At 55.0% G+C, this 24,507-nt stretch overlaps 6 protein-coding genes across 7 annotated transcripts; 3 read left to right on the top strand and 3 right to left on the bottom strand.

Annotated features, from left to right (window-relative positions):
• Positions 1-214: 214 nt before the first annotated feature.
• Positions 215-868, top strand: Cldn9 (claudin 9). The gene has a single exon (XM_076840581.1). The coding sequence runs from the start codon at positions 215-217 to the stop codon at positions 866-868; it is 654 nt and encodes a 217-aa protein (XP_076696696.1).
• Positions 869-2,044: 1,176 nt separating this feature from the next.
• Cldn6 (claudin 6) lies at positions 2,045-2,710 on the bottom strand. Its single transcript, XM_076840555.1, has one exon. It carries the CDS (start codon positions 2,708-2,710, stop codon positions 2,045-2,047), a length of 666 nt encoding a protein of 221 aa, XP_076696670.1.
• Positions 2,711-4,964: 2,254 nt separating this feature from the next.
• Tnfrsf12a (TNF receptor superfamily member 12A) lies at positions 4,965-6,888 on the top strand. Its single transcript, XM_076840522.1, has 4 exons — positions 4,965-5,120; positions 5,812-5,916; positions 6,115-6,249; positions 6,329-6,888. The coding sequence occupies exons 1-4, from the start codon at positions 5,027-5,029 to the stop codon at positions 6,382-6,384; spliced, it is 390 nt and encodes a 129-aa protein (XP_076696637.1). The 5' UTR covers positions 4,965-5,026; the 3' UTR covers positions 6,385-6,888.
• Positions 6,889-7,161: 273 nt separating this feature from the next.
• On the bottom strand, positions 7,162-8,794 carry Hcfc1r1 (host cell factor C1 regulator 1). 2 transcript variants are annotated; one of them, XM_076840009.1, is made up of 4 exons: positions 8,314-8,794; positions 7,958-8,014; positions 7,722-7,850; positions 7,162-7,525 (listed from the first exon to the last, which is right to left on the bottom strand). In XM_076840009.1, exons 1-4 carry the CDS (start codon positions 8,406-8,408, stop codon positions 7,390-7,392), a joined length of 417 nt encoding a protein of 138 aa, XP_076696124.1. In that variant the 5' UTR covers positions 8,409-8,794; the 3' UTR covers positions 7,162-7,389. The 2 variants fall into 2 exon arrangements, with proteins under 2 accessions (XP_076696124.1, XP_076696125.1); XM_076840010.1 differs by lacking the exon at positions 7,958-8,014 and having other exon boundaries at positions 8,314-8,791.
• Positions 8,550-11,995, top strand: Thoc6 (THO complex subunit 6). Its single transcript, XM_076840008.1, has 13 exons — positions 8,550-8,854; positions 9,960-10,075; positions 10,162-10,226; positions 10,312-10,415; positions 10,502-10,539; positions 10,623-10,671; positions 10,762-10,833; positions 10,925-11,027; positions 11,119-11,168; positions 11,249-11,311; positions 11,415-11,525; positions 11,605-11,739; positions 11,821-11,995. The coding sequence occupies exons 1-13, from the start codon at positions 8,816-8,818 to the stop codon at positions 11,899-11,901; spliced, it is 1,026 nt and encodes a 341-aa protein (XP_076696123.1). The 5' UTR covers positions 8,550-8,815; the 3' UTR covers positions 11,902-11,995.
• Positions 11,996-12,371: 376 nt separating this feature from the next.
• On the bottom strand, positions 12,372-17,995 carry Bicdl2 (BICD family like cargo adaptor 2). The gene is made up of 9 exons (XM_076840970.1): positions 17,714-17,995; positions 15,262-15,477; positions 15,050-15,166; positions 14,793-14,939; positions 13,840-14,037; positions 13,593-13,742; positions 13,016-13,146; positions 12,619-12,739; positions 12,372-12,533 (listed from the first exon to the last, which is right to left on the bottom strand). Exons 1-9 carry the CDS (start codon positions 17,993-17,995, stop codon positions 12,372-12,374), a joined length of 1,524 nt encoding a protein of 507 aa, XP_076697085.1.
• Positions 17,996-24,507: the final 6,512 nt, after the last annotated feature.

Here is a 24,507-nt window from a genome sequence, read left to right as displayed (position 1 = left end):
AAGGGGACATAAACCCCTCAGCTAAGTGGGACAGAGACTGGCTTTTGTTCCGTGAAGATCTGACACCTGCAAGAGGCCTACAGATGTGAGGACTGTTCTGACCTAGAGGCTGCGACTCATTCTCCCCTCTCCCTGGGCACTGAGACCCACCCACCTGACTCATCTGGTCTTCTCTGTGAGTCCACCAGACTGCTTGGGGCTGGGGAGACTTCAGATGGCTTCAACTGGTCTTGAACTCCTGGGCATGACCCTGGCTGTGCTGGGATGGTTGGGGACCCTGGTTTCCTGTGCCCTGCCCCTGTGGAAAGTGACCGCTTTCATTGGCAACAGCATCGTGGTGGCCCAGGTGGTGTGGGAGGGGCTGTGGATGTCCTGCGTGGTGCAGAGCACTGGCCAGATGCAGTGCAAGGTGTATGACTCGCTGCTGGCACTGCCCCAGGACCTGCAGGCCGCGCGTGCCCTCTGTGTCGTAGCCCTCCTGCTGGCCCTACTTGGCCTGCTGGTGGCCATCACTGGCGCCCAGTGTACTACGTGTGTGGAGGACGAAGGCGCCAAGGCCCGCATTGTGCTCACTGCTGGAGTCCTCCTGCTCCTCGCAGGCATCCTGGTGCTCATCCCGGTCTGCTGGACGGCCCACGCCATCATCCAGGATTTCTACAACCCCCTGGTGGCTGAGGCCCTCAAGCGGGAGCTGGGGGCTTCTCTCTACCTGGGCTGGGCTGCAGCTGCACTGCTCATGCTGGGTGGGGGGCTCCTCTGCTGCACATGCCCCCCACCCCAGTTTGAGCGGCCCCGTGGACCTAGGCTGGGCTACTCCATCCCTTCCCGCTCAGGCGTGTCGGGGCTGGACAAGAGGGACTACGTGTGAGGAAAAGGCTTCCTTCAGACTCTGATTGCACCCTTGCTTCTAACCACCCCTTCCCTTGTGGGAGCCTATTTCTGCACAGCTGGAGCCAGACTTGGCGCTACAGATGTTCTCGGCTGGTCTGGCTGAAATGACCCTTAGTGGGGTCAAAATGGGGCCAAAGCTGTTGGTGCACCAGACCACCTTGTCTCCCTTGTTTTCTTCTGTTGTCCAGGACTGACCTTTCTTCCTCTGAGCCCTCCCCTGCCCCAGGAACAAAGGACAGCATCTCCTTGTCTCCAAAATAAAGGAGATTGTGCTCTCCCTGCTTGGTCCATTTTGGCCCAAACTTCACCTGCATAAATAGGCCCTTTGGGATCAGCCAGCCTGTCAGTTCCCCAACTCTGCCCTCAAGTCTGGAATCTGGAATAAAAAGAGATCTTGTAATCAGGTTTCCTTTGCTTTGTACACCATGGGGTCAAAGCCAGGAAAGGATCTGGGACAAGAGATCATCATTGACTTGCATCCATCGGTCTCCTCCTCTAGCCAGGCAGGACACTCCATCCCCAGCAAAGGCACAGAAACAAAACATACTTTATTTAGTAAAATCTCATGTGGGCCAGACATGGGCAGATGTGTGCAGGGTTAGAGGTGTGGGTGGTGGGGTCTACAGCACAGCTGGGACCAGACTTGGGGAGAGGATGTGGTAATAATGGAGGAGGTAGAGGTCAGAAGACAAAGTGGTGGGCAGTCCTTTGGTAACTCATCAGGAGTCCTTCTTGGCCTGATGAGGAGGGGTGTGGCTGTCCATCAAAGTCTAGAGAAGCCCAGTCCACAGAAACAGTGGGAGCTCTCCTCCGGATAGGCCATCTTGTGGTCCCAAAAGTCACAGCAGCAAGCAGCCTTCACTTTGGTCCCACAGCTCCAGCTTGGCTTCCAAGATGGTGTTGCTCAAAGTGAAGAAGAATCCAGAAACAAATTTATCCAAAGGTGAAATATGCCAACAGCAGAGCCCAAGTGGGAGTTTGGGTCATCTTAGATTAAAGAGATACCTTCCCTTCTCCCATTTAAAAAAAAAAAAAAAAAGCAAAAAACAAGATAAGAACCAAACCCAAAGCTGTCAGGCATCACCACTTCTCAATGGCTCCAGCTCAGGGGCCAAGGCTCCCTGGTTAATGGAGCCTCATTCCCCTGCTAGCATCAAACGTAATTCTTGGTGGGGTACTCAGAGGGTCCCCGAGAGGGGGAATGCGGGGCAGATGCTGAATATCGGGCCATGTAATGGCTGGAGCTCCGGGCCTCTCCAGAGGGGCAGGTGCAGCACAGCAGTCCCCCTCCCAGCATCAGAAGGCCACAGGCTGCCCAGCCCAAATACAGGGAGGCCCCCAGCTCTCTCTTCTGGGCCTCAGCCACCAGGGGGTTGTAGAAGTCCTGGATGATGGTGTGGGCTGTCCAGCAGACTGGGATCAAGGTTAGAACCCCTGAGATGACAAAGATGATCCCAGAGGTGAGCACTAGGCGGGCCTTGGAATCCTGGTCCTCCACACAGGTGGTGCATTTGGCCCCAGCAAGGTAGACCAGCAGGCCCACCAGGGCCAAAAGGAGGGTGATGACACAGAGGGCACGTGCAGCCTGCAGGTCCTGAGGCAGTGCCAGCAGCGAGTCATACACCTTGCACTGCATCTGGCCAGTGCTCTGCACCACACAGGACATCCACAGCCCTTCCCACACCACCTGGGCCACCACAATGCTGTTGCCGATGAAAGCGGTCACCTTCCACAAGGGCAGGGTGCAGGAAATCAGAGCCTTTACCCAGCCCAGCAAAGCTAGGACAATTCCCAGGATCTGCAGACCAGCAGAGGCCATGGCAAGGTTGAAGGGGCTACATTACATGGGAGAACAAAAGCAGAAGAATGTTAAAGGGTGGCTGGCCCAGATCTTATGTCACAGCTGTGACCCCACACAGGATGCCAACAGCAGGAACCCCGGGAGTTGTCCACAGGTCCTGATATTGGAGCAAGCTGTACTCTGTGAGCCTCATTTACTCACTGTCAAAATTAGCATTTAATGCCTCTCTAGTTAATCACCTCTTCCCCAATAATGAAGGTTGCCCAGGTTTCTCCCACTAGGGGCGGCTGTCCAGCCTGGCCCAGCCCTGGAGGGGCAGGCAAGGTGCGGGGGACACAAGGAGTTCCTTCTGGAAGGCCACCCCAATGACTGCCTGGGTTCACCCTCACTCTCCTTTGAGGGGCCAAGGAGTGAGCCCTCAAAGTTGGGGAACTTTTTGTGCGTATTTAGACCAAAAGGCCATGTTAGGGTCCCAAGAGGAGATAAAACCCAAGGGTCTGTTCAGCTGTTTCTCCACCACTAAGCTGGCTGCACCTGTGTTGGTCAGGCCCAAGATGTCGGGCTCACCAACCGAGGGGGATCTGCCGGATCTAGCTACCCGAGGTTTCGCCCCCGAATGCGTCCCTACCCTTCTTTCTTTCCCTTTCCACATACTGTGGCTTGACTCTGTGCGAGGGCGCCCGGGCGGGTTCCACCACCGACCCCCTGGGCCACAGCTACAAGGCACTGAGCGCCGGGAGGGGCTCAATGGCGCGCGGGCCGCAGGATTGCCTCCCGCAGGTGAGGGGGAGGGGAGTCCCGCCCTGGAGAGGAAGGTAGGTGGGGGAGGGGCTCGCGGAGTTTCGGTGCCTTTGTCCCTGGGGAGGGGGAGGGGCGTTTAACCCTTCTGGAACTGCGGAAGGACTGGATCCCCTCAATACAGCCTCATGCCCAGGGACTCGCCCACCCAGGTGGCCCCGCATGCGTCCCCAAGCCCCCTGCGCTAGGCTCCGCAAGGTGTGTCTCCCAAGCCCAATACACACACTAGCCCCGGGCTCACCTGCGTGAAGGACCTGAAAGATCCGTAGGCCGAGTGTGGGGACGGGGGCGGAGACGGGGGTCTTAAAGAGGCAATGACGTCACTCGGCCACCTCCCCCGGGGAGGGGCAGAGACCCCGACCCGATCGGCAGTGGGCGCGAACGCTTCCTAAGCTAGTCAGAGAGGGGCGCTAGAGACCCAGACTGCTGCACCTGCAACCGGTTGGGATTCGGGGACCCGGGTTGGCTGACACCTCAGCCAACACTTATTAGCACTGTGACCTCGGGAATTCATTCAACTTTCCCAAGCCTCAGTTTTCTACTCTGAAAAATGAAGACAGCAAGCATGCATTTTAGTATGTATGTCCTAAGGTATAAATTAAAGAGAACATTATTACACTACTGGAGTGACTCTGAATCATGTACAGCCAGAGGAATGAGAAGTTGTGCTCCATTTGTGTACCATATGTCAAAATACATTCTACTGTAAAATTAATTAATTTGAAAAAGGAACATAATTTTTGCTATTGTTGCGGCCCCGGGGGGCCCTTAAGAAAGCAGCAGTTAGCCTCACGCAGTGGCGCACGCCTGTAATCCCAGCGGCTCCGGGAGGCTGAAGCAGGAAGATCAAGAGTTCAAAGCAGCCTCCGCAACTTAGCGAGGCCCTAAGCAACTCAGTGAGACCCTGTCTCTAAATAAAATATAAAAAAAGGGCTGGGGATGTGGCTTAGTGACTAAGCGCACCTGGGTTGAAACCCCAGCACCAAAAATTAAATTAAATTAAAATTTAAAAACCAGCAGTTACCCCCTGATGAAAAGAACCTTTGGTCATGTATAATTAATTGGAACAATTTTTTTTTTTTTTTTGTAAAGAATCTTTGAGAGGACTGGGATGTAACTCAGTGGTAGAGTGCTAGTGCAGGAGGTCCTGGGTTTGATCCTCAGCTTTGCAAAACAAAATAAAATTTTTTGAAAGATCTGACAGAGTTAAAAATTATATAAGAAATCAGTAATTATTTTTATGGGTTGTTTCATATCTGATTGGCCCTATCCCACAAGTTCCGGATTTGAGCGCCGAATGGGCAGAGCCGGGTCCGCATGCTTGCAGAGTACTGGAGGCCCCCAGCGCTGGGACTGTTTGTTGAAAGAATGACTGAAGGTAGCGGGCCGCACCGGGAGGGGCATCCCGGAGCGGATGGCAGGGCGGGAGGAGGCCAGGGCCCCGCCCCGGAAGGCGGGGGCGGGGGCGGGGCGGCGATCCCCTGTCTCCGCCGCCCGGCGGCCGGTGCAGACGGCAGTGGCCTCCAGGCGCTTACTATGGCTCTTGGGTCCATACGCCCGATGCTGCGGCTCCTAGTGCTGGGGCTCGGGCTGGGGCTGCTACGCGCCGCAACCGGGGAGCAGGCACCAGGTATGCGGGGCACAGGGGCTGGGAGCCAAGATTGGGTGCCTGGAGGACCATCCGGAACTGGGAAACCGGACGGACGTAGAGATCCGGGGTCAGGTGGTCTTCAGACTCCGTGTGTTCTAGTGGGGAAGGTCCATCACACTCCCAGGTTTCATTCTTACTCTGGGCTCTCAGTTTCTCTGCATGTCCAATTGGGGTGTGGGGTCTTCTGCCCCAAAAGTCCGTGCCAGAAGTGGAGAGGAAGTTTAAGGGCGGGAGGTTTCTTCGGAAAGAGGGCACACCCCCAGCCTGGACTTTAAGGGTCTGCCCAGCCCCAGTGATTGAAGAGTCGGAGGGGAGGGTGTTGGGAATTCTGGGGGGTCTGTGCCTTCTATACCATGTGGGGTGCCCCCTTCCATCCGGTGACTTCAGTGCCCAGCTATGCGGGAGGAGGGACCGGGGTCGGGCCGGGTGCCCAGGAGTGAGTCACCCACTGGCGGCGGGGGGGGTTTTGGGGACCTGACCCCTCTCCCCAAAGTTCCACGCTACTACCCCCACCCGCACTGCCATCTCCCGGTCATGCCGTTCGGTCACCTGTGAGGAATGCGGGGGGGAGGGCGCCGGTGACTCACGTTATTCGAGCCGACCGACCCTGACCTCAGCCCCCAGAATAGCCGCGTCCCGCCCCCATGCTAACCCGCTGCCCCCTCCCCAGGCACCGCCCCCTGCTCTAGCGGCAGTTCCTGGAGCGCGGACCTGGACAAGTGCATGGACTGTGCGTCGTGTCCCGCGCGACCGCACAGTGACTTCTGCCTGGGCTGTAAGTGGGGTGCGGGTCCGGCGGCAAGTGGACCTCAGTGGAGCCGAGAGGGTAGCTGGGGTGGGGGAGGCTAGAGGGCTTCGAATCTGGGAAATTAATCCCCAGAAGGCGCAAGCGGGGTGCAAGCTTGAGGCTCAGTTCTAGGGGGCTGGGCTGTTCCGGAGAGGGTCGAAGTCTGATTTGAATCTTGGTCCCCAGGCGCTGCTGCACCTCCCGCCCCCTTCCGGCTGCTTTGGCCCATCCTGGGGGGTACTCTGAGCCTGGCCCTGGTGCTGGCACTGCTTTCTGCCTTCCTGGTCTGGAGACGGTGCCGCAGGAGAGAGAAATTTACCAGTAAGTGTGCCCCGCCAAGCCGCCTACCCCATCGATCTTCCACATTTCAGCTGCTCATGATCCACGTCTTATCTTGCAGCCCCCATAGAGGAGACTGGTGGAGAGGGTTGTCCAGGTGTGGCGCTGATCCAGTGACTGAGCACCCCCACCGCCTGTGCGGCACTCACTCAATCTGTTCATTCATTTGTTCATTCATTCTGGAGCCAGCTCCTGCCTCCCAGACACAGGCCTAGCCAGGTTCCTCCAACCACAGACGGGGCAGGCAGTGAATCACCCCTGAGGCCTGGGCCCAGGGTTCAGGAGAGCCTTCCAAGGAGTCTGATTGTCCTATGTCTGTCTGGTTCCAGGACAGAAAGGGAGCCTCAAGCTGGCTCACACTAAGAAACTGCAGCATTTGCACAAGGGGGGTCTCTTCCTTCCCCTGATGCCCTGGATGCCTGGCTGACTTCATGGACAGACACAACACTAGGCCCGACCCACACAGATGGACTGAAACTCCTCTAGGGGTCCTCATCTTGGGGGATTAGGGCCCTGTTCTTATAGGGGGCTGGCCCTCTAGGAAGGCTGGCCCTAAAATACAGACCCCTGCAACCCAAAGGGGGGAGGAGATATTTATTCTGGGGAGAACTTTAGAGTGGAGGGAGAATTTATTAATAAAAAATCTTTAACTTTAAATGGTTTGGAGTGTGGCATGATCCTGGGCTTGACTCCCCAGAGCTGGAGGGAGGGAGTGAGTCAGGCTGCCGCGGGGGTGGGGGGGGGGTGAGGCTCTGACTCACACATTCTCAATGCCTGGAGCCCAGCCTGCCAGGACCTGGCCAGCCATTTTCCAGGGAAGATCTTGAGGAGAAACTCCAGCATCCAGCACCCCACCCTTCCCAAAGGCCTCAGGTTTCAGACTGAAGACTTCAATTGTTCAGCAATTTTTTATTCCCTTTTTCAGGGCATACCTCCCCTTCCCCTGCTGCTGCCCTCCCATCCCAAGGTTCCATTGAGTTCAGTGTCCTCTTCTCTTGAGGAAAGGTCCTGTTGCCCAAACACCAATCTGGAGGAAGATAAACAAGCAAGCACCTTGTCCCTTCCTGAGGGTTGCAGTCTCCCCTGGGGAAAGACATGGGGAATGATGTTGCCCACTATTGCTTAGAGGTCCATTATGTCCCCAGCTGGGGTTGCAGGATAATGGGGACTAGGAGTATCCCCCAGCCTCAGCAGCCGAAGAGTCTCAGGGATTAAATTCCCAGGATAGCGCCAGAGAAGTAGTTCTGAGCAAGGACTCCTGGAAGAAGAAATGACAGTCAAGATACTGGGCTGAAAACGCCTGGACCTGGTGGGTCCAGGTTTTTCAGAGTCAAGATGTGAATCAGCACAGAAGTTAGCTACAAGTTAAAAATAGCATGATGAGGCAGGATATGATGAGTGGCAGCTCTGAGGACCCGTTATGATCCTCTGGAAGGCTTAGTGGAGATGCCTACCTCAGTGAGGGCAGGGCGGGTGGAAAAGCCATGGGGGGGCTGCAGTAAGGGTGGTCATTATGTAGGCTCAGTCGAGAGAAGTGGGTGGCCATGTTCTCCTCAGACAGAAACTGCTTTCGTAAGGGCTCCCTGGGAAGAGATGGGGAGGAAGGCAGGCAGGGATATTAAGAGGGGAGGTAGATTGGTGGGCATCAGAGGAGACTGATATTGGAAGTCCTCCCTGCCCTCAAACTCACTGCTCCTCCTCCAGGCGCCGCTTGATGCTCATGGGCATAGCTCCTCGGAGAGGGGAGCTGGGAAAAAGAGAGAGCCAGGAACACCCCACCTTCGGCCCCTTCCCAAAGATCTATCCACCTGAGCTTGCAGCATCAGCACCTGAGCACCCAGTCCATTCCTGTGATGGTGGTATCTAAGCCACCCCTTCTGGTCATCAGAATACCTGAAATGTCTAAACCCCAAGCTCCCAGACTCAGCCGTACCTCAGCTTAAGTCCCACAGTTTGCTCCACCCGGTATCAACCCTTAGGCCAGCCATGAGTCCCCAGCCAAAGCTGCGCTCCTCAGTCGTACCAACCCAGGGATCCCATACGTACCTGGCGTCCTGGCCTCGAGTCGCCCCTGAGGCGGTCCGCGGATCGTGCAGGGCCCGGCCTGGAGAGCCCCGCTCCAGGGGCTGCTGAAGGATCATTGGGGTTCAGGGTATTAAGGCAGGAGGGGTAGGATCCGGGTGATAGGGGCGGAGCCTCCGAGGGCGTGACCCACTGCGAGGGGCGTGGCTTTTGGCGCGCGCAGTGGCGAGGCCTGCGCTGCGCAGGCGCGGAAAGGCGAACGGCGCGTGGCTGGAAGGCGCGTAGGTTCGGCGGGGTGGGGGAGGGGTCTCGACGTAACAGGGCAGCGGCGCCACTTAGTATCGAGGGGCTTCGCGGCGCTCTTCTCTGTTTTTGGGGTGCGTGAAGCACGTGGTAGCCACTTTTCGCGCTCGGCTGGCCGGTAGTGTCGAGACACGGTGCCGCGGAGGGTAGCCGCTTGCGCGTACGTCCGGAGTCAGAAGGCTACGTTCCGCGCGGAGCAACTCTGGGAGTAGTAGTTCCTGCGATGGAGCGCGCTGCCCCGCTAGCGGTGCCTCTGGGTCAGGTGAGTGGGTTTTGTGCGCGGTGCCTTCTGGGGTTTGTAGTCCATGCTTTGCTGAATGGGATGGACAAGGAAAGATGAGGCAGCCCTGGTGTGCGTGGGCGGTTTGTGGGATTTGGACTCTAATGGGGGGAGGGACAGGAGAGTAACCCAGAAGGGCCTAACTTGGAGAGGAGTTAGATGTTGGTACCGGTTTTTTTGTGCAGGAAAAATAGAGCCACTTAAAAAACAAAATAGTTGAGGCCTGAAACGGAGACACGCCTGGGGACTCGAGGCTCAGGCAGGAGCATCACAGGTTCGAGGCCAGCCCTAGCTACATAGCGAGACCCTGGCTCAAAATAAAAAGAACTGGGAACCTCTTGAGGCGGCACTCGCGTGTATTCCCAGCTCCTTGGGAGACTGAGGCAGGAGGATTGCAAGTTCAAGGCCAGCCTAACCAACTGATCGAGGTCATATGCAACTTAGTGAGACCCCATCTAGAAATTTAAAAAATAAAAAGGGACAGGAATTTAGCTCAGTGGTAAAGCATGCCGCTTCAATCCCCAGTGCCAATAAATAATAACAACAACAACAATAATAATAATAATAATAATAAAAAGAACTGGAGATGTAGCTCAGTTGTAAAGGGCCTCTGGGTTCAATACCTGGTACCCACCACCCCCAAATTAACAGAATAACTGTAGAAGAGACACTGTTTTGTGATGCTGGAGATCAGTCCCAAGACCTTATCCGCGCCAAGTATGCGCTGCACTGCCAGCCCCAAAGAACCAGTTTTTAAGCACTATCTATGTGACAGCCCCATGTGAAGCTCTTTATATACATTAGCTCACCTAATTGTGATAGACTCTCCTGTGACCTCCATCTGACCACGGGAGAAACTGATAAGAGAGGTTTTGGTGCTTGCTCAGAGGTCCACTAGACATCATTTCTGCTCCTCTTTCCTCACCCTCTTCTTGGAGCCACTCTTGGTTATGCATGGGCAAAGTGCCTTTGTGGTGGGCCACCTCAAAAGAGGGCTGAGAAGTCTTGGCAGTGGGAAGCCAGGCCTGTGGCAGGGAAGGCATGAAGAAGTCTGTAATTGGGGGCCTCATCCAGCTTTTCCCCACAGACAGAGGTGTTTCAGGCCCTGCAGCGGCTGCACATGACCATCTTCTCCCAGAGTGTCTCACCCTGTGGGAAGTTCCTGGCGGCAGGCAACAATTATGGGCAGATTGCTATCTTCAGGTACTCTTGTCCCTTGCTCCCTACCATGTGTGAATCCTGGTATTTGGCTCTCCTGCTTCTGACCTGGCCTTGCCTCCCCCCTGCAGCCTGTCTGCTGCTTTGAGTTCAGAGGCCAAAGAGGAAAGCAAGAAACCCGTGGTGACCTTCCAAGGTGGGTATAGCCATCAAGTCTGGCTTAGAGGACCCTGGAGTGGAAGAGGGGACAGGGTGGGCTAAGGTTCTTCATTTCTTTTCAGCCCATGATGGGCCCGTCTACAGCATGGTCTCCACTGATCGACACCTGCTCAGTGCTGGTGATGGGGAGGTGAAGGCCTGGCTTTGGGCAGAGATCCTCAAGAAGGTAAGGAGTCTAGAGCCTGGGGAAGGGTTGGCGTGCCCCATGCCATGGAGAGCTTTTGAGGTCACCTGGTGTTTTCCCTTACAAAGGGCTGTAAGGAACTGTGGCGTCGTCAGCCCCCATACAGGTGAGCCAGGGCCACTTGGGTGGAAGGCAGGTAGGGTGAGGGCACTAGCCTCACTGATGCTGACCCTGCTTTTTGTCCCCCAGGACCAGCCTGGAAGTGCCTGAGATCAATGCCTTGCTGCTTGTCCCCAAGGTCTGATCCCTTTGTGACAATCTGATCCTTCATCCTCTCCCTGTCTTGATTTGACACTGACTTCTAGCTCTGCCCTGCCTTCCTTTGCAGGAGAATTCCCTCATCCTGGCTGGGGGAGACTGTCAGTTGCACACTATGGACCTTGAAACTGGGACTTTCACGGTGGGTGAGCAGGGCCCTGGAACTGGGGCAGATCAGAGCCAGGGGGAGGCACTCTTCCTGGGTCCCCCTTTACCCTGGCTCTCTCCTGCAGCGGGCCCTCCGGGGCCACACAGACTACATCCACTGCCTGGCACTGCGGGAACGCAGCCCTGAGGTGCTGTCAGGTGGCGAGGATGGGGCTGTGCGACTCTGGGGTAAGTGGGTACAATTGGATGGTAAAATAGTCGTAAGGGAGGCTGGGAACGGTAGGGCTCATAGGGAGCTCTCATGATTCTTTCCCCACAGATCTCCGAACGGTCAGAGAGGTCCAGACGATTGAGGTCTATAAGCACGAGGTGAGGACAGGACTCATACCTCTGTTCTCTATGCCCCCCAACTCCCCAAAGTTGTCTTCACCTTTTCCCTCCCCCGTCAGGAGTGCTCAAGGCCACACAACGGGCGTTGGATTGGATGCTTGGCCACTGACTCAGACTGGATGGTGAGCCTGCAAATTGTGTGGTCAGATGGGGTGGCAGCTCTGGGCCCTGTCAGCTGAGGGCCCATGGCTCTCAGTGGCTAGGGACTCCTGCCTTTCTTCCCAGGTCTGTGGAGGGGGCCCAGCCCTCACCCTCTGGCACCTCCGGTCCTCCACACCCACCACCATCTTTCCAATGCGGGCGCCACAGAAGCATGTCACCTTCTACCAGGACCTGGTAAGTTCCTCTGTTTCACTTCTGCCACCCCTGCCTGGCTCCCCTCTCTAGGCCTAACCCCACTCCCTGTCCTCCACAGATTCTGTCAGCTGGCCAGGGTCGCTGCGTAAACCACTGGCAGCTAAGCGGAGAGCTTAAGGCCCAGGTGCCTGGATCTTCCCCAGGACTGCTCAGCCTCAGCCTCAACCAGCAGCCATCAGCCCCTGAGTGCAAGGTGGGTGAAGCAAGGGACTCTGGAGAGTCACTGGAGCCTTGGGAGGTGTCAGCATGTCAGTCATGCCCTTCTTGTCCCTAGGTCCTGACAGTCGCTGGCAGCAGCTGCCGGGTGGATGTTTTCACCAACCTGGGGTACCGAGCCTTCTCCCTGTCCTTCTGACATCGGACAACATACCCCCACCTTAGGGATTTGGAGTGTTAATCTTTCTTTTTTCTTTTTTTTTTTTTTTCCTACAATAAAGTTTCAGGCTTTTCTTCCATGTGCTTCCTTCCCAAGAATGGAGGCCAAATCCTTATAGTGGTTTATATATTACTCTGTCTGTTCTTGATACATAAATACCCAAACCCACCCCTGCCTTGGAGCAGCCAGAGACTCAGGGAGCCTAGCGCTTAGAAATGATAGACCTATACAGACTGCGAAAATAGAAGCTCTGTTGCACCTGCCCCCGCCACCCACCTGGGGTCTCTAGCCCCGAAGCTGCCCCTACTCCCAAAGAGCCCCTGTCTAGCCTCCTGGGGTGAAGAGGGCACCAACCCCACTTGGAAGACATCCAGGCCCTGTCGCTCCATTGGCCCTTAGAGGAAAGTATGCCCCAGAGTGAGTCAAGGGTGGTCGCCTCGGCCCAGCCCTTAGGTCTTTCGGAAAAGGTTGCTGAGGAAGCCGCCGGCAGGCCCGGAACCCAGGCGCAGTGAGAAGCGTGCTGTGGAGCGGCGTGGGGTCGAAGCTGCCGCGCTCAACTCGTTCTGGCGCTGTGAGCGCAGCTGCTGCCCGATCACCACCTGCATGTCGTCCTGCGGGAGGCGGGGCGGGAGGAGGGTCAGCGCTCAGGTCCCACCTGCCCCAGGCCCGGGCCTCGGCCCCGCCCCCGCCGCTCACCTGCCAGGCCTCCAGCTCCTGCGTCAGTGCCACCTTCTGGCGGATGGTGCGCAGCAGCTCCCGGGACAGGGAGTCCCTCTCCAGGGAAACGCGGCTGAGCTCCAGGGACAGTTCCACTGCCCTGCGGGCGGAAAACAAGTCCGAGGGCGCCGGGGACTCCAGGAGCCAGGATGGTAGTGGGCTCTTGGGCCACGACGGGAGGGGGGTCGCTAACAGCAAGACCACGGAGGGCAGAGGGCCCCTGGGCCGGGGTGGGGTGCCATTACCATTCCGTATCACCAATGGGGTGGGGATAATAACCCATAAAGCGGAGAGCAATTAAGAGCAAAGAAGGACCAGAGTACCGAGGGGGCCTGTCGCCCCGCTGGGGCGGTGGTGAAGGGTGGCAATGGCTCACTTGTTCACAGCCTCGTCACGGTCCAAGAGGGCGCAGCTTAGGGCCTCTGCGGGATTGTCCTCTGCCCGCAGCTCCTTCTGCCTTTGCAACTCCTCCCTCAAGGTCTGCAGCTCTTCCCGCTGCAGTGTGATCTGCACAGGGGAGCAGCAAAAAGATGGGTCCCGGGCAGCCTAGGCTCCAGCTCTCCCTGGCTCCCCCGCCTGCTCCACTGTGCAGAAGGCTCATGGATTCAGAGGCCCTCAGGCTGGTGCACGGTGGGGTGGGGCAAGCCTGGTGGGGTGGTATATGCAGGAAGGAAGCTGGAAGAGGCTGTGGGTGTATGGGAGGGGCAATGCGCCTGTGGGGGCCGTATACATTAGTTCTTTTTGAGACAGGGTCTTCCTAAGTTGCCCAAGGTCTCCTTAAGTTGATGAGGCTGGTCTCCACCTGCCTCAGCCTCCCAGTTGCTGGAATTACAGGCATGTGCCATTACAAATTCATGTATAGGAGGCTGAGTGAGCACAGGCTGGGAAGTGGAGGTGGGAATGAACTGGGGAGCTTATGGGACAATACATCCAGCACTAAGCCCTTCCCCCACCTCATCTTGCAGCCTAGCCACTTCCTCTTCCTTCTCTTCTAGTATCTCCACTGGGCTTAGAGGTGCTCGCTTCTTAGGGGGCTCCAAGCTCTCCTCCTGGGGTGAAGATGGGGGTCTGGATGCCTCTTGGGTCTCCAGGGATGGGGTGATCTGTGGGCCAAAGGAATCAGTCAGTGCCCTAGCTGAATCAGGAATCAGCGCCCCTAGCTGATGATACTGGTTGGGGGCTGGTGGGCTGCGAGCTTACCTGGGTGTCTCCACATACACTGGTGTCCTGGTCCTCGTACTGGTCGCCTTCGAGGCTGTGGGCCAACTCCGATTGCAGTGAGGCACTGGAGACGTTGGCGTCCTGAAGGCGTGACTCCTCTTCCAGCTCCAAGACGCGCCGCTGCAGCCTCCGCAGGGCGCTCAGCACTTCCCCAGCCTCAAAGCGAGCACGTTCCAGCTGCCGAGGGCCAGAGGGCAGTCAGCCTGAATGCCAGCGCCTGCATCTGGTGGTGGCCCACAGAGGGCGCCCAAGCGCCGACAGCCTTGAGCCTCAGCAGCCCAGTACTGCAGTTTCTGGAGCGCAGAACTACTTTCCCTGGACAGATGCCAATTTCCTCCCCTATAAAATAGGGCGCGACGGGCATCATCCTTGCCTGTTCCACCTATCAGGTCACTTCACAGCGCAGTCCCCTCCCCTGTCCAGTCTAACTTCTAATTCTCACTAATTGCTTTGATCCAACATGTATTTCTCCTAAGCCTCATGCCTCACCACAGCCCAGAGGTGGGTGCCATTACCATTCCGTATCACCAATGGGAAAACAGGCTGGGCGCTCCATAATGGTAACGAGACAGTGGGATAAAAAGCCAGGCAATCCAGAGCACATATCTCTGAGGTCTCAAATATCAGAGGTCTTTCCCTTTTTTGTTCCTTTTCTCCATCACTACCACTCCAGATGTGGATAGTCTAGACCAGGCATTTCTGGCCTGAACCCTGGTCTTAGCCCTCTCCCAAGTCTCCCAGCCACCAGGCTCTGATGCATTGAGAGCACACTTCCCCTGCTCAACAGCCCACTGTGGTTCCCACTTGCCCCAGGCTCATGCCCTCGTTTTTGTGACCCAGGTGCTGGGTTTCCTGTGATCAAGGGCCACATCTCCCAGAAAGCCCTGAGGCTGTTGCTAAGGACCCAGCTGTCTCCCTCCCCCATAGTTCACCTCGAGGCTGTGCTCCTTCTTCTCCCGCCTTAGCAGCATCAACTCCTCATGAGTAGTCTGCAGTCTGCCCTGGCCCTTGTCCACCTCCTCACGCAGGCTTCGGATCTGTGCCTCCAGGTCCTGCCGGCGGCTCTGCAGCATCTGGTTCTGGGGGAAGGTCTCAGGGTGGGGTGGGAAGAGTGGGCCAGCCCCCAGCCCAGTCTTTCTGGTTCAAGCTGACCCCCAACCCTTAACCCCCAGCCCCAGCAGGCACTCACCTCCCCCTGCAGACTCTCTAGCCGTGTTCTTAGCTCTGCCCCAGCCAGGGCCTGAGCCTGGCACTGACCCCGAAGGGCGTCTAGTTCTCTCTGGAGCTCCTGCTCAGTTTGGGAGGCCTGGGTGGGGGAGAGGGCAGGGGAGCCCTCAGCTGGCTCAAGCTGATTCCCGCTGGCCCCACCCCACCCAGGCCCAGGGATCAAGGCAGTCCCACCTGGGCCAGCTGCTGGCTGAGCCGGAGGTTCTGCTCACTGAGCTCACTGAGCGCCTGTGCACGCTGGCGGCCGCTGTCCTGTTGCTCTGAGCGCTGCTCTCCCAGCTGGGCCCTCAGCGCCTCCACGTCCCCCTCCAGCTCCACAGCCCTGGCCTCCCACTCAGCACCCCGGGCTGCCAGGCCCCTGCGGAGCTCATGGTTCTCTTGCTGCAGCCGCTGTGGGACCAGGCAGAGGGTCAGACACAGAAGGAGACATAGGATTGGAGCAGACCCAGAGATGGGGATGGAGGGACAGACAACCAGAGACCAGCTGGCCAGGAGGGGGACGCTCTTGGCACACTGAGTGAGACCTGAAAGCTAGAGAGGAGAGTCAGGGAGAAAGCACGACACAGCACAGCCCAGAGAATCAGAAGGTAGCAGAGGAAAGCAAGAGAGAGAAGGGGCCAGGCCAGGCAGGACGGTGATGCTGGCTACGGGGCGTGGAGCTCCCCAGTGGCCACTCACCTCTGGCTGCTGACTGAGCTTCTGGACCCGAGGTCGCAGGCGCCGTTTTTGGCGCCTGATTCTGGCTGAATTTAAGCCTCGGCCCATGGCCTCACACAGCTGCAGTGTCCTGGGGGCTTTGCAGGCCCAGTCTCTGCCCAGCCCCTCTCCCCCAGTTCCCTCTAATTAACTCTGGTCAGCCCCGCCCTGGCCCCACGCCTCTGCCTGCCCTCCTCAAAACCTGTTGGACCAGCGGGGGGACGCGCTTGGCACACCCAGGTGCCCAGCATGAGGAGACAGACAAGTTGGGGGGCTACTCTCTCTAGGTCCTCAAGGCACAAAGGCCTGGGCCAGGTGACAGTAACCATGGTTGTTACAACTATTAGCAAGTATTCCTGCCAGCTGCCTGTCAGAGCTTACCTGGGCCTTTTATTCAATCCACTAGAGAATGCTTAATAGACTCAGGGGGGCTGAATGCCTTGCTCAAGGACACAGTTAGTGGAGCAGGGGTGCCAACAGGCAGCAATGTCTTAACCAAATATTGTGGGGGCAGCCCTGCTGAAGGATGAAGATGGCAGGTTAGGATCCCATTGTCCTGGCCTTGCTGCTGCCGCCATGTGGTCGGGACAAGTCTCTTTAATGTGTCCATGTTTCATCCCTCCCTCCTTCCATCATCCACCATCCATTCTCCATCTCTCCATCCAATATTTCCTGAGTTCCTGTTCTGGGGTCTCTAAGTCGATAGACCACCAAGTCCACTGCCTCAAGCAGCTTAGTGTGCAGAGGGCCACAGGCAAATGGATACAGACTTGAGCCAGGTAATCTGAGAGACAGTAAGGGCCATGAAGAAACCTGCAAAGTGATGAAGAACAATGGGGGTGGGGGGTGGGGAGCTGTCAAGGAGACATTGATTGGGTTGACTCCTGCAGTCAACCAGGAGGAGGGCTGTGAAACAGCAAGACAAGGGCCCTGCAGGAGCAAGCTGCAGTCACTCAGAATTGAAAAAGAGAAGTGGGTGGGAAGGATGGCAAAGCCAACAGGTCAGGGAGGCCAGTGGACTTGAGGGACTCTTAGGCTGTGGCAAGAGTTTCAGTTTCATCTTAAGTGTGATGGGGAGCCATGGTGAGATTCTGAGCCGGGAGAGAAATGATCTGATTTGCAGTGTTTGAAATTCACTGGCTGCCCCTTGGGAATGGGTTCCAGGAGGCAAGAGGAGTCAGTGATAGGGCACTGAAGTGCCTTGAGCAGAAGCAATGCCCGGAGCTGCAGAAGTGAAAGGTGGGACAGATTTGGAAGCTAGTGTATAGGATTCAATGGGGTTTGCAGATGTGGGGACAGTGCATCCTATGGGGAACCAAGTGTCATGTTGAGATGTTATTAGGTTAGCTTGGTGGGAGAGGTGCAGGGCAAATGATTGCCCAGGTCAGCTCAGAGTTGGGATTGGGCCAACAATGCAAGTACACAAGGAAGCTTAGGGGTCCAGATGTGAGCCCCAGCCTGGGCAGAGGGAAGAACTGTTCCCACTTCATGAGGCTGGGCAAAAATAAACTGTGATGATGCTTGGAGGGGACTTGGCCAGGTGAAGGCAGGGAGAGGCTCTCAGCACCTGTTAGGTGAGAAGCCAGAGGGCCACAAGGGTCTGTGGCCTAGATCTTGACTTGTCCTCAAAAGTCTTTTATTTATTTATTTAGTTTTTTTGATGCTTGGGATCCAAACCAGGGTCTCACACGTACTAGGCAAATGCTCTACTCCAACTTAGAATTTTTGTTCTTAACCACTGGGCAACATTGCCAGGACAACAGGCCATCACTGAACTGTTCAGAGGCATCCTCCTGCGCACCTGTTCTCCCCCTGCCACCCACCTGCTCCATGCTCTTGTCCCCTCTCCTTGTGTGGTCCCCTTCTCTGGTCCACCCCAGGCCTGCCTGTTTTCCACCTGCCCTCCGCCCAGGCCCTGCAGCCAGCTCACTTCCTCGTGCTCAGCGTGTTGGGCACTCAGCGTTTCCAGCTGCCTCCGCAGCTCCTCGTTGCGCTCCAGAAGCATCTTGCCCAGTTCTGCCGCCAGCAACAGGTCTTTCTCCTTCTGCTGCAGCTGCAAGGCCAGGTCCTCAGGCTCCTCAGGCCCTGGGCCCCCTCCCAGGAACGAGTCTCTTCGCTCCAGCACAAAGGGGAAGAAGCCATCATCGCCACTGGGGGAGGCAGCCCCGGAGAGCAGCCCTGACCGGAAGCGTGGCCCATCTGGGGAGCTCATGACATCTGCAGCATCTGTGGGGACAGGTGGCTGCATGACATACCACCCCACAGCCCTGCAGGCTTGCCCCCTGCTGGCCAATACCTGACCATCCCAGTCCTGCAACTTCAACCTCCCTGGGCCACCAAGGGTTAATGATCTGTGTTTTGGCCACCCAGCTCCGTTAATGTCCCCAGGGTAGACTGGGTAGACTGAGGCAGAAAGCAGAAATGAACTTCCTTGCCTTCGGCTTTTGTCCCAGGAAGCCTCTTCTCAGTACTCTGGAACCACAGACCACCCCCTGACAGTCCCTGCTTCCTTCTCACAACTTGCTGTGGCTCCCAGCCCCTCACTATGGGGCAAAATTTCCCAAACCCAGCTTCCTAAGGACTCTGAGGGTTGAATACAACTTCTCTCAAGGATGCAGGACCCTCCCCTCACCTTTGAGGACTTCGGTGTCCTGACACCTTTGCTCTAGGAACCCAGTACCCTCCCCTGGCAGAAGCCCAGCTCCCCCCTCACTGCCCTCCCTAGGCCTTCTTCTATTATCTCAGGACCCAGGGGTCTGTTCTCGACCCCTGCCGACCTGGAGTCCCCACCCTCCTGGATTCCCAACACAGTCCTCCGATTTTTGCAAGACCAAGCAGGTCCTGCCCCCACCCCTCTGGATTCAAGAACGCTCACGTCCAGACCCCCAGGTTCCCAGGGCCCTGGCGTCAGGCCCAGGGCAGGGCGAGGTAACAGGTTGTGCCGGCCAGCGCGCAGCCGCCACCACTCCGGGTTTCTGTTTACTTCCCGGCCCGCCCCTGGGGACCCGAGCCCTGCGATCCCCGATGGCCTCCCGGGGCCCAGGGTCCAGGGGCTCAGGTCACACGGGTTACCTGCTCAAGCTCTCTCGATGGTCCCGCCCCCTAGACACACCGGAGCGCGGTACACGCGCACCTGTCCTCCCTTCCCTTGTCGGTGTCCCAGCTCAGCCCTGCCCGCGGAGCCCAGGTGTCGCGGTAGTCCCAGTCCAGCTGCACCAGGATCGCATAGAGGATCTCCCTGACCCCAGCCCCAGGCGTTCGAAACCCGGCCACCACCTTCCTTCCTGCCAGTGTCCCCACTTCCCGGAGGACCCAGGCGACCGCCCGGCTGCCCCGGTACCCCTCCCAGAGACTCGGTCCTGCCCACTCCTGCCGGAAGCCCGGAGGGCCCCGTCTTCGGCGCCCCCTAGGCTCTCACCAGTCGCCGCCCGGGCTACCTCCGAGGTCTCCGCGTCCCCTCTTCCGGAGGCGGCGCCAGGTGCACAACCTGCACAGGTGAGGGGGCGGTACCGCGGGAGGGGCAGGGGCGCCCCCTGGAGGCCGGAATGGACAGGCAGAGTCAAAGGAAAGTCGCCTCCACTCAGAGACACTGGCCCATCTTACTGTTGTGGGAAATGACCACTGGGAACATTAAATGAGCATCTACTGTTATGCAGATCTTATGCTGAGCATAGAGGTCCCTGTGGGACAGGAAATGATTAACAAAGAACATGGTAAGTCCTCTGCAAAGTCCTCTGTTTACCCTCATGACACCCTAATGAGGTGAGACCCACTATTACCTCCACCTCAAGCAATCTGAGGCACAGAGAGGTCGCCTACCTTGCTTGGGTCCCATGCACAGAACTTAACTCTGGTGTTGCTCTCTACTAATTGTCATGCTGCAGATCAGGACACTGAAGCCAGCACAGTAAGGTGACTTGCCCATAGCCACCCCTGAGCTCACATGACTCCAAACTTGGGACTCTCAGTTCCTGTAATGTGCAGGGACTCCTGTTCCAGACAAGGACAGAGGCCTTGGTATGAGGGAGAATTCAAGGCAGGAGAGGGGGCCAACCGTGGTGCAGCTTGGGCATGCACTAATGTCCCAGCCACGGTCTTGTGCCTTGTCATGATTTTCTTCAGACCCCAGGTCTCCCTGAGCTGGATGGGGGCCCCTGGCCTGGAGAGCAGGACATCTAAAGGGCTGGGTGGAGCCTCAGAAATGTTAACAACAAGCTCTCTGGGGAAAACAATAGCCCTGACTTGCATTTGCCGATTTCCATAGTGTAAATGCTCCTTTCTGGACAATTTCAAGTTAGCCATGACTTAACTGAGTATGAAGAATGGTTGATGTGTATAATTGGCCTTATTTTATTTTATTTTTTATAGAACTGGGGATTAATTTAGGGCCTCACGCATACTGTGCAGGTGCTGTACACTGAGCTACTCACCAGCCCCATAATTAGTTTTTGCCAGCCAGTATCAGCGGTGTCCACACACCTCTAGCTGGGAGTCAGGACCCCTGAATCTTGGGACCTAGGAGCCTAGTTATTTGGGACCTAGAAAAATAGGAGGGCAATAGGAGGGCAATAGGACTCTTGGAGAGGTGGTTGGGGAACTAGAATTCTGGATCCTAGGGCTGGGACAAGGCTTCCTGTCAGTCAGCAGAGAAGAGAGGGCACCAATTCTTTCTTTCAAGGAGAGCCAAAGACTGTCATACAGCTTCATTGCCTGGCTGGCCGTAGTGGCCATACCTATCATCCCAGCAACCTCAGAGGCCGAAGCAGGAGGAGTGCAATTAGAGGCCAGCTTCGGCAAACTAGCATGGTCCTAAGCAGTTTAGTGAGACCCTGTTTAAAAAAAAAAAGCAGGGCTAGGGCTAGGGTATAGCTCAGCAGAGCTGAAAAACTCCCAGTCTCCCCTTGGTATTGCTGCCTGACTCCTTGGAAAATATAAGCTCAGTGTCTCCTCCAGGTGTCAGAGTCATGGCGCTGGCCCCACCACAGCACACCACACTCAGCACACCTTTGTTGAGCCCTCTTGCCAGGCAGGGGCTGAGCTCCTCTGGAACTGAAATGGCCAAGGACCTCCTCCCAGGAGCTTACAGTCCACCCACGATGTGGGAGTGGGTGTAGACCTATAAACCAGAAATGAATCAATAAAACAACAGAGCAAAAAGACTTGGCTCATGGGCACTGGCGCCACATGGCTTCAGAGCAAATCCCAGTTTGGTCACCTACCCTATGTATGTGCCTGTGCCATTCAGCCAAGGAACCTCTGAAGCCCTCAGTTTCCTCATCTGGCAAATGTGGGTGATGTTAACTCCCAGCTTATAGAAGCAAAGGCTGAAACACAGGCAAAGTGCCACACTTGGCTGGTGATCCTCTGCAGGGTCACAGAGGTGATTCACCCACATGCTACATTGTTTTCCTCCTCAGAGGAACCTATGAAGTCATACCATTCACAGGTGGAAGCTAGCTCACAGGTAGGGAAGCCAGCTCCAAGGGTTTTGTGTGTGGGCACATGAAGACCCCTCATCCTGGCTTGCCTGGCTCCCAGCCCTACTTATCCTTTGGACATTTGAATCCTATCCTCAGCCACTTCTGAACCCAGGAGTCCTGGCCCCACCTCCCTGCTGGACCTTAGTTCTGACCACCAATGTGATCAGAGCCTCCCAGCACTATCCCCCTTCCTTTACCTCAGGCTCCCTGTTGATAAGGAGGCAGAGGAATAGGAGGGCCTGGGAAGCCCCAGGGAAGCCCTGGAGAGGTTGGGAGTAGTTCAGGGAAGAAGCCAGGGCAGGAGCCCCACCCTCATCTGTTCTCCAGCTTAGCTCAGCGAGCAAGATAGCTTCCTGGAAACTCCAGGCCCAAGTCCAGTCTAAACACCTTTCCCCACCTTTCTTGCCACCAGGTGAGCCCCTATCAATCCACAGGGGTGGAGAAAATTGTCTACCCTGGGGAAGCCTTCCCAGATCTCACAATGCCTTGGCCAGTCTACACGGGACATCCAGAGGCTAGCAGAACCCCACAGCCCTGCCTGAACTTCCACACAGGCAACCCAGCAAGAATGGCTTGGTTCCAGGCCGTGGCGCCTCCAGGCTTTTATGATGCATACAATATATGAACAATAAGTAGTATTGTTTGGATTTGTTTGAAAAAATTTTATACAAAACATTTCACACTGAATGCATTGTTTAGTTACTTGCTTTTTAAAAAATTTAACATTATTTTTCCAAGTATTTTTCACAACTTAGAAAGAAATCAACTCTATTGAGGTAGGTATTAGTTTCCTAAGGCCAATATAACAAAATGTCACAAACTGAGTGGCTTGAACAACAGTATTTATTTCTGCCAATTCTGGAGGCCAGAAGCTTGCGGCCAGGCTGGTTCCTGCTGGAGGCTCTGAGGGTGGATCTGGTCCTTGCTTCCGCTGGCGGAGGGTCCCTGGTGCTCCTGGGCTTGGCAGCAACACTCCACTATTGGGTTCCACCTGACCCTGGCCCTCTGGGTCTCTGTGACTCAAATGTCCCTCTAATTTCATTGATAAAGACACTAATCATCTGATTTAGGACCCACCCTGAATCCAGGATGATCCATGTTGAGATCCTTAATTTATTTGTGCAAAGACCCTATTTCCAAATAAGGTCATATTCTTAGGTACTGTATGTGTCTTTGGAGGCACAATTTTAACACTACAAGAAATAATTTACATATAATTAAACTCACTAATTTTAAAGATTTCTGTTTCTTTTCTTTTTTTTTTTTTTTTTTTTTTTTTTGGTGTGTGTGTGGGGTGTTGCTGTGGATAGAACCCAGGACCTTGCATATGTTATACAAGTACTGTGCACTGAGTGACATCCTAGTCCCTAAAATGTTTCTCAGATTTACTCAGAATGATGCATTTGAATATATTTTGTGCTTATTACCAGTTGTGTAATATTGCATTTAATGTTTAAGTCACAGTCCTCTCTGTCTTTGAACCTAGTGGTATGTACAATATAACTCAGCTATATCCCTAATCCTTTATATTTTATTTTTATTTTTTTGGTACAGGGGATTGAACCCAAGGGTGCCTAACCACTGAGCTACATCCCCAGCCTTTTTTATAATATTTATTTTTCAGTTGTAGGTGGACACAATACCTTTATTTTATTTTTATGTGGTACTGAGGATCAAACCCAGTGCCTCATGAATATTAGGCAGGTGCTCTTCCTCTGAGCCACAACCCCAGCTCCCCAGCCCTTTTATTTTTATTTGAGATAGGGTCTCACTAATTTGCTCAGCGCCTTGCTAAGTTGCTGAGGCTGGCCTCAAACTTGCAATCCTCCTGCCTCCTGAATTGCTAGGGTTTCATGTGTCAGGTAACACCCAGCTCTCCATTTTCCTATCAATAAGCACTTCGGCTTTCTTTTTTTTTTTTTAATATTTATTTTTCAGTTTTTGGTGGACACAACATCTTTATTTTATTTTATGTGGTGCTGAGGATCGAACCCAGTGCCCCACGCTTGCCAGGCGAGCGCGTTACTGCTTGAGCCACATCTCCAGCCCAACACTTCGGCTTTCAGCACTTTTCTCCAATGATATAGACAATAACTTACTGAGCACCTCTAAGGACATGTGGGGGGTGTTCCACTCTGTCGTACACCTTTGGATGGAACTAGTAGGTGGAGGGGTTCTGGTGATCTCTCATTGTGTATTAACTACCATACAAATTCAAGGCTTAAAACAACAGTTTTTGTTTGTTTGAGGTACTGGGGCTGGAACCCAGGGCCTCCTGCATTCTAGGTAGGCACTATACAACTGAGCTACTTCCCAGCCCACAGTGTTTTTCTCCCTCACAGTTCTGAGGTTTGGCTGGGGTCTGCTGGGTGGTTCTTGCTGCTGGGCTTTCGGGAACCTGCAGGTGGATGGTGGCTGGGGCTGATGTCAACAGAAGGTGTCTTCACCTAGGTATCTGGTGGCTGGGTTGGCTGCCAGAAGCCTTGGGATGCAGACAGGATTAGATGCCACATCTCACTGAGAGGAAGGGCAAAGATTTTGAAGCCATCTTTGTCCCCCACAGAGGCTAGGCTCCTTGGCCTTGTTTAATATCATCAAACTGGTTTCCCAAGTGCTCAGGTTTTCTCTTTCTTTCTTTCCTTCCTTCCTTCCTTCCTTCCTTCTTTCTTCCTTCCTTCCTTCCTTCCTTCCTTCCTTTCTTCCTTTCATTCTTTCTCTGAGCTGGAACCCAGTGCCTCACATGTGCTGGGTGAGCATTGTACTACTGAGCCACAACCCCAGCCCCAAGCTCAGTGTTTTTTGTTTTTGTTTTTGTTTTTAGTTACAGAAGGATACAATATCTTTATTTTTTAATATGTTTATTTATTTTTTAAAACAATTTTTGTATCAATTTTATTGAGGTACAATTAACATACAGTAAGATTTGCCAGTTTTCTTTTTGTGTGTGTGTGCATGGGTGCTGGGGATTGAACCCAGAGGCCTTGTGCATTCGAGGCAAGCACTCTACCAACTAAGCTATATCCCCAGCCCTATATTTATTTTTTAATTTTAGTTGACATACTATCTTTATTTTTATTTAAATTTTTTTTAGTTGTATATAGTCACAATATCTTTATTTATATATTTTTCTGTGGTGGCTTAGGATTGAACCCAGTGCCTCACACGTGCAAGGCAGGTGCTGTACCACTGAGCTACAGCCCCAGCCCCATAAAACCTTTATTTTATTTATTTATTTTTATGAGGT

Source organism: Callospermophilus lateralis, chromosome 19 (genome assembly GCF_048772815.1).
Source record: "Callospermophilus lateralis isolate mCalLat2 chromosome 19, mCalLat2.hap1, whole genome shotgun sequence".
In the NCBI taxonomy this organism is placed as follows: Eukaryota; Metazoa; Chordata; class Mammalia; order Rodentia; family Sciuridae; genus Callospermophilus; species Callospermophilus lateralis.
Note: the sequence above shows the minus strand (reverse complement) of the source record. Positions and strands in the feature narration are given on the sequence as shown.